General features: G+C 39.3%; 1 protein-coding gene across 1 annotated transcript; it reads left to right on the top strand.

Annotated features, from left to right (window-relative positions):
- Nucleotides 1-2,693: 2,693 nt before the first annotated feature.
- LOC107303055 (KAT8 regulatory NSL complex subunit 1-like) lies at nt 2,694-4,100 on the top strand. The gene has a single exon (XM_015832243.1). It carries the CDS (start codon nt 2,771-2,773, stop codon nt 4,076-4,078), a length of 1,308 nt encoding a protein of 435 aa, XP_015687729.1. The 5' UTR covers nt 2,694-2,770; the 3' UTR covers nt 4,079-4,100.
- The last annotated feature ends 8,500 nt before the right edge of the window (nt 4,101-12,600 follow it).

Here is a 12,600-nt window from a genome sequence, read left to right as displayed (position 1 = left end):
CTGAAAACTAGAGATACATTTTCTAGGGAACCAAATATTAAACAGTAATGCAACCAAAAAAGATCATTAAACATTTCTTAAATTACTTAATCCCAGTAGATGCTCTGAATTTATTTTAAAGGTATGTGATTGGATAGCTGTTTTTTTTAATGTGCTTGTTTAGGTTACAAGGTCACTAAGAATATAATTGCAGCAAGTATTTATGAGCTTTACTGATGTGGAAACAAAAAAAAATTGAATTTTTGTTAAAATATTTTACTTGCTTTGGATTAATCATCAGAGCTTTGAGTTATTTTTATGCTGGATTGAAGAAAATTAGTAGATAAGAATAAAAATTGGGAATATAAGGTTTCTCCTGATCTTAAATATAGTGTAATATTTATGGCAGTGTCCTAATGGGAACAGGTAACACATACTATGATAGTGGCTTCCATTATTTATCATGAGATGCTGAGGAATCTCTCTTATAAGCAGACAAAGTTGCAAACCACAATTCATGCTCCTTCAGACAGTACAAGAAAGAAACCATAGAAGAACTTTTGGAGAATGTTTAGCTGCTCCTCCAGCTAGAAGTTAAATAGAAGTGATTGAAAGTGCACCAGCATGTTTGCTCTTTCAGAGTAAGCCAACATTCTTTTAAATGTTGGCCTACTGTGAATCATGAGCCAGACCTATAGGTAATCTCTCCCCCTTCCCCCCGCCAAATTTAAATATACACAATAAGATACATTTGAGTATATATTTATCATGCTTTTATGGGCATGAATATCCTAGTTTAAAATTGTGAGAGAACAGAATAAATACCAAATATTTATCCCAATCCAATAAGCAGATTTGTGCCAAAGATTGCATATGAGAACAAAAGTTGTTTTCCTCATCTTGAATGTGGTTGAGCTGGTTGGCTGCTTTGTTTGATCCTAAGGAGTTACATTTGATTCTTTTGTTCACAACTATAGTTGGCTTGGGCCTACTGTTTCTACATGCTCTCTTAGAAAGAAAAATAGGAACAAAGAATGCAATTTTGTCTTGTCTCTAGTAAAGAGCAGCAAGTGTAATGCCCTTATATAAATCTGTGATACAACTATTTTTAGAATACTGCATACAGACTTGTCTCCCATTTAAATAATAGAACTGAAAAAGATGTTGAGATGGCAGAAGAGGGTTGAACTTCTCACCAAGAAAAGGCTTATTAATTAATGGGACAATTAGAGAAAATGGTAGAGCAGTTGAGTGCTTTGCACATGGTTTGATCACAATTTTCTCAGATCTTGCCACTGCCTGGCTGACTAGGGCTAATGAAAGTTATTGTTCAACATATTGGGAAGGACACTATTTTGCCATTGCCTGTGATTAAACAATTGAAATTTAGACCAATACATCTTCAATCATCTCTGGCATTATACATCTTTCTTAGCATTCTGAGATTGTTATGAAGTCTTAAGGGGCAGTATCTCAACTGCTTGCTCAGTTCTGATTTAAGTTGGGAGAATACTATTCAGTTCATAATTTTTTAATATCTTCAAAATACGTTAATTCATGTAATCAGAAAATATTTTTTAATTTTATTTGGGGAAAGCAATGATTTATATTTAGGATCAAATGAATGCAGGTAGAAATTCCTTTTTGTGAATCCTAAGAATTAAGATTCTCTTGACCTTTAGCAGTGGAATAGGGAAGGCCTCTTTTCTTAAACACAAAAGAAGTTCTTTTTCTAAATAAATGATTGCTCTTTATGATAGAGACTTATTCATGATCATGACAATTGAGGGAATTTAGATGAGTTCAGTTTTGATTCACTGGTGGAAAATACCTTTCTGAACTGATTTTGTATTTAGTTTGGCTTTCTGCCACCCCTGGTAAGAACAGTGCTGGCTTCTGCGTTTTGCCTGTGGAACATAGAATACATGATGCATACTAGCTTTCCTGGGTTCTTCCAGCAAAACCTTTATTGAAAATTCTGGGATTTGAAGCACACTTGAAGAGACTGTGATTGGGGAATGCTTGAGCATTTAATAAAGAAATATATTTCACTTGTTAGCTTGATATTTTTCCAATCATCAGGGAATAATTGAAGATGATATATATAACACTGCCACTAGTTCTTCCTCCCTCGCAGTAACTATCCTGTGATTAAGATAGGGCTTAGAGATAATGATCTCTCGAAGTCATCTGGCACGTTTTCATAGTTGGGCTTAGGCTTGAATCCTGTTTCTCTGTCCTTTGTCCAGAATCTTCACCATTATACCACAGTGGCTCTCATATGCAGCTTTGTTTTCTATTATATTCAGAACCTGTTTTTCATATTGTACATTTTTTCAGTTGTTTCGCATTTCCTAGCAACAAAGTGAAAAGCCACATTCTCTTGTTGGAGAAAGCTTTCTTATGTACATGTCCAATCTTTGTTGTTTATCACTTGTTTCGCGATTTCATCTTCATTCCCGCTTCTTATCCTTTGGTTATTTCACCATTTTGTCATTTCAGAGGATGCTCACATTTATGTTCATGTTCCACTTTATACCTTCTCATTGGATATTATACTGACTAATTTGGCTAGGAAATTATCCATTGTGTCTGATGAATAGGTGTATACAGGCTCTCTGTATCTGATAAAAATGCATATACAAATAACTTGTTATTTCTAGTTTGCCAATTCTACACTTCTAAATTATATCTGCTTTTTTTTTAAGGCTGCCCTTCGGCGAGGCAGAAAAACACAGCAGAGCTGGCCTCTGCAAGGGGAGAGGCTGGACTTCCCAACTCTCTGTGCTGAATGGCTACTATGGCGCCCGCTCTCACTGACGCAGCAACTGAAGCTCACCACATCCGGTTCAAACTGGCTCCCCCATCCTCTTCCCTGTCTCCTGGCAGTGCCGAGAAAAACGGCAACGCCAACAACATCCTTGTTGCCACTAACGTCACCAAAAGGAAAGCTGAGGATTCCAGTTTAGATTTCCGAAATAATTCTACAAAAGAAGAGCTGGGAAAGCTGCAGCCATTGGTAGCATCTTATCTCTGTTCAGATGTAACATCTGTTCCTCCGAAGGAGTCTTTGAAACTGCAAGGGGTCTTCAACAAGCAGAAAGTCCTTAAATCTCATTCTCTGTTGACTCATCCTTTCTTGAAAACTAGTGATCTGTTGGGAAGGCCACCAGTGTTGGAGATTTCCTTGGAAAATCTAAAAACCATGAGTACAAGTAATCAGACACCTTTGCCACAAACACCTGTCAATGGTTTGGCTAAAAAATTAGCTAAAAGTAATAGCTCTGACCATGAAAGTTCTGTTTCACTTAATGGTGGTAAGAGTGCACCTTCTTCTGCGACCCTCCAGGAAGTTGATTCAAATAGATCTGGGAGTTGTGATTTGGAGGACCTGAAGTCTGGTTTGAGCAATTGCACTCTACCACATAAAAGCCCAGATGCAGAGCATGCTGCCCCACTTAGCAATAATGGCATGACAAATAAACATGACCACAGTTCCCCAGAGCAGCAGTGTGGACTCGAAGGGGGTGGGGAGAACAGGTTGCTTTTGTTATCTGGAATGCCTGTTTGTTCTGAGCTTGGAAGCAGCAAGCCAGAGGAACAGAAGATCACTCTGCCGAACAGTTCCTTTAGCACTCTAGATTCAGATATGAGGACAAAGGTGCTATTGCGGAGGCAGGCAGACATTGAGAATCGTGCTCGCAGGCTGCAAAAGCGGCTGCAGGTGGTACAGGCCAAGCAGGTAGAGCGGCACATTCAGCAACAGCTTGGTGGATTTTTACAGAAAACACTAAGCAAGTTACCTGCTTTGGACTCCTTGAGACACCGGAGTCAGCTAATGCTGACCCGCAAGGCAGAAGCAGCTCTAAGAAAAGCTGCAAATGAGACAAGTACCTCGGAAGGACTGAGCAACTTCCTAAAAAGTGACTCTATCTCAGAAGAACTAGAAAGGTTTACTGCCAGTGGAATGGCTAATCTGCGCTCTTGTGAGCAAGCATTTGATTCTGATGCCACAGACAGCAGCTCAGGTGGAGAGTCTGATATTGAAGAAGAGGAACTGTCCAAAGCAGATACAGAACAGCACCATGTACCCCTGTGAGTAACATCAAGTGTTAATTGCTTTACAGTTTTTAATATTTTGTTTTTCAGATAAGTTTTGTCTCATATCAGTATTGTTTAATGTACAGTTAAAATCAGGAGCCAGCAAGCTACAGTAACACAAATTAGTTTTAGAAGAGGAGAGTCGGTTTGCTTTTAAGATGTGTTCAATGTAATTTATATAAAATAGGTTTTCTGCAATTGACAGGCTATTGATTGGTGAATGGTAGTATCACACATAAATTATGTTATGCTTGTTGAAGAGAATAACTTGTTTTAAGTATTAATGTGGCTGAGAATGGCCAAATATCTTTATTGCTTTTTAACAAAAAGAATCCAACCCATACTTTTATTCTATAATGGGTCTATGGGTAATAGAAAAGAATTACCTACAAATAAATGATTTAAGACAATGCAGAAATTGTTGCACTGAAGTTGTTCATGTTTCTCTCTAAATCTAAGCTTCTGTGAATATGTAACAGTAATGGACGATATGATGATGTACAGGTGTTCTGATTTCCAGATTACAGTAATGCCAGTTAGCATGAGAAGATAATTTGAAGATACTGTTTTACATTGGTTGGATGGGGTAGCAGGAGATTATCAGGTTGTGATTCCTGATATATAACATTTTATATCTCTCTCTATATATATATCTCTATCTCTATCTATCTATCTATGTTCTGGACTGCAGTCTGTTCTGTCTGGAACAGAATAATCTATCTATTTAACATTTGAGATGATAAATTGACACCATTGTTTAGCATGTTAAATATCAGGTTGTGACTCCTGATATATAACATTTTATATATAAAGAAGAAAAATTTGAAAGGCAGGACTAAAAACAACACAAATGGTACAGTCTGACTATTGAATGAATGAATGAAATTTCCTCTTTATTGAATAAGTTCAGTTTGGGGTCCACTCCCCAGTAATGAATCTGTAAATAGATGGCCATCTGGTACTTATCCCAGAGTAATGGCTTCAAAGATGTCTGATAAGAAGCATTATTGTAACCCTTCAGTCACAGGGTAGTAAATATCAAAGCTCTGGATCAGCCAAAGTGAGTGCCATAATACATTGGGATGTGAATGAGCTGTACTAGAACTGCAGATTGATTAGAAAAAGCTGTACTCTGCTTTTATGTTTGTCTTGTAACAACTTAATTGGAGGAGTGGCTAGTGGTTAATGGAAAGTTACAGGGACTTTGAGAACTAATCTGCCCTTAGGTGTGTATATTTATTTATGTACTGAAAAAATATCTAAATCGGCTTCTGTAATTTAAGAGAGATGGCAAAAAAATAAAATCTTAAACAGTTCCATTAGGAATGAGCTGTATCAGCCCTGTAGGATTCTTTGTTTTCTTTTTAAAAATTTGCTGTAGCTCCAGAATTCACCAGTTGGAGCTACAAAATATGGCAGCTTAGATATTGAGATAATCATACAGTGCTGGTCAAAAAGAATCCTCTGAAACCACAAGCTATGGCTTTTAGGAAAAACTCTATACATGCATAGATAGGGGTCTACAAATCCTCACTGTTATAAAAGAGTATCATAGTCACATGATGTGACAGTATTGTAAGTCAGCTTAATATAATTTAAACACAGTGTTAGGCTGAAAATTTTAGTTGACATAAATATCTGCACATGGGCATGTTTAGATATATATTAAATCATATTAGATTCAGGAAATATAAACTTAGTAAAGAATGAATAATATTTGTTTTGCTGTGATCTTTATTATAGAAAGCTTAGTGTGGGAATAAGCTTCTTCATAATGCAGACAGTTTTTGGCTGAGGCAGGTAGGAAAAAGAATAAACAGTTGATTATGTCGAAATTTGAATGGGCCTAAACAAATGCAGTGGTTGCATCAAATCCATTATATCCATGCAGAAACACAAAGAAAATGTAGAACCTAGTTTTCAAACTTAACATTAAGTTCATGCCATCTATAGAATTGCAGTCTGCTTATTGTATTTAAATGAGATGCAACTTGATCGTTCATATGTGCACACCCTGTCATTTTCAGTATTTGGTATAATATGATTTTCTCTGAGCCATGTATAACTTTTGAAAAAAGGGATTTATGTTGGAATAGTTCAACTGCCCTCAGAATCAGTTTCCTGTCTAACCTGGAGACCAGTGCTTCGTTCTGTTAATAAGTAAACATTTTGACAACCAAATTAATAATAGACTGTTCTGTAATTTTACTGTACTTTCTTTTTTATTCTTTGAGCTAAAAAATTAAATTTGTTTCATTTGTTTGTGACCCTGTATTTTTAATCTGCTCAATTAATGGGCCTCTCCTTTTGCTTGTTTTCAGGATTCATTGAAAACAAAGGCCAGATTTATTCACTTCAGATCATAGTTCGCTTTAAGCACAGCATTAAAATACAGTGATTGCTTAAAAAAAAGAGCATGTCTCTTACCAAGAAATATCTTTTCATTTTTCAGCCACTATTTTGATTTTGTGTTACTTATTTTGACTTGTACCTGCCTGACTCCAGTTAGATGTCTTTAAAATAAACACATATCAGTATTCAGGTTTGCTCATTTCAGAACTGTAACTTTGGAGAGAAATTTTACCCATTTTAAATTTGGGAACATGTTGTAGTTGCTCTAATAGCATTTGCTGCTCTGGAGAGTATGGTATTCCCTTACCAATAGGCAAACTGATGAAGTTGTTTTCTGCCATCCATTTTAGTTCAAGATATTTCTCTTTTCCTTTGTAAATGAGTACATTCCAGACAAAGTACTTGGCTGCAACCACCTAAAATTTCTATTTCCTAAGAATGCATGTGGAGTCCATGTGGGATTCAGAAGGAGTCTTAATAAATATGATTCTTGAGCTTGTGCTTTGCTACCCATTTTAATTTAATTTAATTTAATTTTAATTATATATGTATGTATGTATGTATGTATATGTGTATGTATGTATGTATGTTAGCAAAACCAAAAGGAAAGTCGAACACCAGGATAGAAGTATAAGCAAGGCTGTTTAATATAAACAAGACTGTTTGTTATAAAGTCACTTAGCTTTCGTCGACCAAACTGCTGACATCGTCAGAGTGAAAATGAAAGGAGATCCGGGAGTTCGTTTATGTAGCCAATTGCTTTTGCACCCTGTTTCTTGAGCGTGTCACTGGCCCATTCATTTCAATCGGCCGTAATGTATTACGTCGTCCCACTCCTGTCAACCTGTTCGAGGATTCAAAAATTGTTCTCCTGCTTGCAATTGCTCCCCTGGCACGCGTAGAGGTGCTCGGGGGATGGCTATCCGATCCCTTTTGCTCTTCGCCTCCCTCCCCCCTTGCTTTGAGCCGATCTTGGGCGTCAGTCCCCAAATTGCAATCCAGGTGCGCTGCTGATTCGCCGTCTTCCCTGGAAGTCACCATCTTACCTGTAGCCCCATCACTCCGATCCTGCAAGAGGCGGCTGTCCGATTGCTTCTGCTCTTTGTCTTCCTCCCCCCTTGCTTTGAGCCGATCCTGGGCGTCAGTCCCTAAATTGCAATCCGGGTGCGCTGCCGGTTTGCCGTCTCCTCTGGGAGTCACCGCCGCCTCACCTGTAGCCCCATTGCTCAATCCTGCAAGGGGTGACTGTCCGATTGCTTCTGCTCCTTGTCTCCCTCCCCCCTCACTATGAGCCGATCTTGCACATAAGTCTCCAAATTGCAATCTGGGCGCGGTGCCGGTTCGCCATCTTCCCTGGGAGTCGTCGCCACCTCACCTGTAGCCCCGTTACTCCGATCCTGCAAGGGGCGGACTGGTTGTCTCCTTCACTGCCCCTCCCACCCTCTAAGTATCTGGTAGGCTGGTAAGAGGTTATGTGATGATTGATCGAATTCTCAGATAGCCAGGACTCCTTAAGCAAGCGGCCACCCTTGGTGGTCTCTCGGGATATGGCCTCCGCGTTGGCAAGATCAAACACATAACCATGGCTGAAATGAATGGGCTGATTGAAGTGAGTGGGCCGGTGATGCGCTCAAGAAGCAAGGCGCAAAGCAATTGGCTACATAAGTGAACTCCTGGATCTCATCGGCAGTTTGGCCGACAAAAGCTAAGTGACTTTATAACAAACAGGTTTGTTTATATTAAACAGCCTTGCTTATACTTCTATCCTGGTGTTCGACTTTCTTTTTGGTTTTGCTAACATGCTCATACCCAGGATTCACATTTTTAATGTTATCAAAGACACACACACAGATACATATATACATACATACATACATACATACATACATACATACATACATACATACATACATACAATTTCCCTTTTAATTTTCCTCTTTTTTTCACTGAAATATATGGATCAGACTTGCATACTGATTATTTTTATTGGCATTAAGAACTCGGCATTAGTATCCAGTTATTGATTTGTTTTCATCTGACTGATTTGATTGAAAACTGTTTTATAAACAATTCATATATATAATTCCTAATTAGTTTGGTATTGCTAACATTTTAAAAATAGTTGTTTTATTTATTTAATCATTTTATGTAGTCGCCCATCTCAAGAAGTAACTGGATAGCAAACAATGTTAAAAATGCAAACAATAACAATTACAAAAGTTAAAATGCATAGTAGTAACTGAGAAAAATACAACAATCATTAACATTGCCAGGAGATGGATCCCTTCACACAGACCTAGGCCCTAGATCAGTGATGGCGAACCTTTTAGAGACCGAGTGCCCAAAAACTGCCCCCCACCCCTGTCCCTGCTCTGCCGTGCCCACTGGGCCACCCACCACCTCCACGGCCCACCACAGATCACCCAGGTAGCCCAGCAGCACCATGGCGGCCACGCCCTCCGCCTATGCCCCGCAGCATCATCTGCGCGTGATTGGGCGCAAGGGCGGAGTCTTGTCCCTGCTGCCCGGCTACCATGTCCTTGGCTGCGCTGCTTCATGTTGGCCATGCCCGGGGGCAACTCTCCTCTGGGGGGCTGCTGGTGAGGAGGGGACCGTGGGAGGAGGCGGGGCTGGGGCGACGATGCATGTGCCCATAGAGAGGGCTCCGAATGCCGCCTCTGGCATGCGTGCCATAGGTTCACCACCACTGCCCTAGATCTTTAGATTTTATGAAAAGCTAGCAAGGTTGGAGCCATCCTTTTCTCTATAGGTAGAAAGTTTCAGAGAACTATAAATTTAAGTTTTGATTCATAGATTATTAATTGTTCTTTTAATAGAAATCACCTTTTAATCAAAGAAGATGAACTTTAATCAGATATATAGTGGAAAGAATACTTATTGATCAGAGTTGAACAATGGGATCCTTGATGGCTTTCTTGCATATGTTTCCGTATCTAATTAGGTGTCAGAATATTAGAAATCTCAGAAAACACCAATAAACTATTAAAAAAACAAAATTAGGAATCATGTACAACATCCACTGTAAGGACTAACAGCCACTACATAGAACAATAGGTTAGTGGATATTTTTCCATGAATATACCAACTAGCCATCAGAAGACACGATAAAAATTCTTTAATTTCACAAGACATAAACAGACTTAACCATAGTTTCAGTTGGAAAACAGAGCGTCCTAGATCAAACCAAGTCCAAAAGATGTCAGAGAATTCCTGAAAGCCTGGTACTTAGATAAAACAACCGTTAACTGGCACATAGAGGTAAATAACATCTACATACCATTCAAAAGAGACAATCAAAAATCCAAAAAGGAAGCAAAAAGACCTCCCCATCAGCAATCAACACCCAGATAAGTAGAGATTAACACTAATACTTACACCAACAATCAAGAAACAAACAATGCCCCAATCAAGGAATTAACAAATCAGATAAACAAGCTAACCCTTCAGAAAGAGTATAAAATGAATGGTAAGGAGAAAATAGATTTTTTTTCTAATTTTGGTTCTAGTCTTAGCTACTCCTTCATATACCATTTAACCTCCCATGACTTGTCCCAATGGCTAGAAAATAAACTGTCCAGATTCTGAAAATGTGTGGTGGGCAAGTAGAAGTTCTAAGTCTCTCCAGGAAAAGTGTACTCTTCCATTGCTGTGTAGCCCTGCTCTTCCATTTATCCACTTTTCTGGATGAAGATCTTTGATGAAGCAGGTGTGCTGTGGAACTAAAGTTGACATCAACTGATGTGAAGGAGTGAAAACTATTTTTTGGTGGTTCTCTTAGGATAAACTTTGAATCACATTTAGCTGAAACAGTTCTTGATAATGTACATAATATTTCAAAGAGGGCCTCTCTATAAAGACTTTGTTACACAAATTCTTAATCTCTGGTCTATGTATAGTTTATTAAATAAACCATACATTCTGTTTTTTCAAAATCTTTGATTTCCAATTACTAGTATCACATAATATGTTAAATCATAATTACATTATTGATTTGTGAAGTAGATTTGTTCAGGGATTGAATTGAATTCATCTAAAAATACTTTGTTTATTCTATTGTATATTTTGAAATTAGGAGAACTTGACCGTAGTTGATTGCATATTAGTTACTTTCCTTCCTCAACCTGAAATCCTCCAAATTCAGTGGGACTGCAACATACAGAAGTTTAGTATATGCTATATGGGAATTCCAAAGCCAAGTTGAGAGTGCTAAACTTCAATGACTATAAAAACCACGAGAACTGGAATAAAGTGTCATGTGATTATTGCTTAGCAGTGGCAATTCTGGCAGTCCTGGTTTATTTGTTTATTTATAGCTCACCTTTCTTTGTTATAAATAATTCAAAGCATCAGACATATCTAAAATTCCGTCCTCTTATTTCCTCCACAATAACAATCCTATGAAATGGGTGGGCTGAGACAGAGTGACTGACAAAAAGTCACCAGTGGTTTTCATGCCTAAGACAATATGAATTCAGTCTCTGGGTTTCTAGCCTGGTACCTTAACTTCTAGACCAAACTGGTTGCGGTTGTTAAATAAGAACCATTTGGATCATTAAGCAAGGATCTCATGATTGTGACTTACAACTTCCTGCCAGTTTCCCCATTGATTTTTGCTTTTGGAAATCTGGCAGGGAACATTGGAGTTCATGATAATATGACCATGCCTTGCTGTGATGCTGGAATTGTGAGCTTGGTACTAAACTCCCGGATTGCAATCATGTGACTGCAGGGATACTACAATGGCTGGAACTCCGAAAAACTGTAGTAAGCCTTCTAATTCAACACTGCTGTAACTTTGAATGGTCACTGAATGAATGGTCATAATTCTAGGACTACTTGTATTCAATAGCTGCCAAGAGGAACCCTAGCTTCTAAACTGGGAAGACTGTAATGAAATGGTGAAAAAGATGGTTCTCCATAACTGTGGTGGTAGTTAAAAAATAGAATTTACATCTGTAGACAGATCAGAACTAAAATTTTCTCAAGCAATAAATAAAAACTGTGATTTGTGCACCTTGTGTGTTGTCTTAAGACCTGTCTCTGCATAATCTGAGCACTGTGGGTTGTCTCAGATGAATCTGTTGCTCTATCAATAAACTTATCTGATAGTGCTAGTTCTCCAGCATGATCGATGGAGAATCCACAGATGGGTTGATCTTGTTTTCCTGTCCTAGAGACTAAGTCAATCAACCTTTGCCACGCCTCTCTCCTTCGACTAGGATCCCCAGTCACGATTTAGTCTTCGCCAAGAGAGACGTGGTAAAGCTTGCTCTTAGTCCTAGAGCAGAATCAGGATCAGGTTGTACCTTTCATTTTTGTTGTTTTGGCTTGTTTCTTCTTCCCCCATTCCCTTCCTTGTGCTGCTTTCAGTGTAGCGTGAACCGGCTGACTTCACAGGGCTCGCAGGCTTTAGCTGAACCCTCAAGCCTCGATTAATTAATAGGACCGGGTTCTTGCGGCCCCCGTTTTGGGCACCGCAAGGGGTGACTTCTAGGCTCGTTCCAATGTTTCTGGATCGTTTAAGGAGGGTTCGAGCAGATTGCCGTTTCTTTCTTCCTGGTCTCAAGTACTCGTTTTTAGAGTGAATTACTGCCGAGCGATCTGTTGCCTTGGTAGCTTTCAGCTCCAGCCTCAGCCTTCTCTTCTCCAGCACAGGAGATGGAGAATCCACCAATGGGTTTGCTCTGTTTTCCTGCCCATTAGATCAAGTCAGTCAAACTTGCCACGCCCGTCCTGGACTAGGACACACCCAGTCTTGACTTGATCTTCAGCCCAGACAGACGTGGCAAATTTGGCTCCCAGAGTAGGCAGGTAGATTAGAGCTTCATTGATGAATTTTCCATTGTTCCACAGTCTCCTAGGTAGCGTTGGGATCAGCACTACCTCAGTCTGACTGTTGAAGGCTTGGGCTCCTTTCCCCAATTCTCAGCCAGAACGGAGGCCTCCATTCTGCTTCTTCTCACACAGGCAGCGCTGGGATCAGCGCTGTAAATGGCACCCCCCCTTTCTACTTCCCTGCCTCCTTTTGCTGCCGGATCGTTGTGGCCGCCATTTTGGCAGCTGTGTAGCGGCCGGATTGACTCATTCATCGGCATGCGGCTCAGATTCCTTGCCTCCTTCTTACTTAGGCCTCGGGTGCCTTCTCTT

The sequence above is a fragment of the Protobothrops mucrosquamatus genome, unplaced genomic scaffold (assembly GCF_001527695.2).
Source record: "Protobothrops mucrosquamatus isolate PMUCROS unplaced genomic scaffold, P.Mucros_1.0 scaffold1, whole genome shotgun sequence".
In the NCBI taxonomy this organism is placed as follows: domain Eukaryota; kingdom Metazoa; phylum Chordata; class Lepidosauria; order Squamata; family Viperidae; genus Protobothrops; species Protobothrops mucrosquamatus.
The sequence above is the reverse complement of the archived record's forward strand: the minus strand, read 5'-3'. Positions and strand labels throughout refer to the sequence as shown.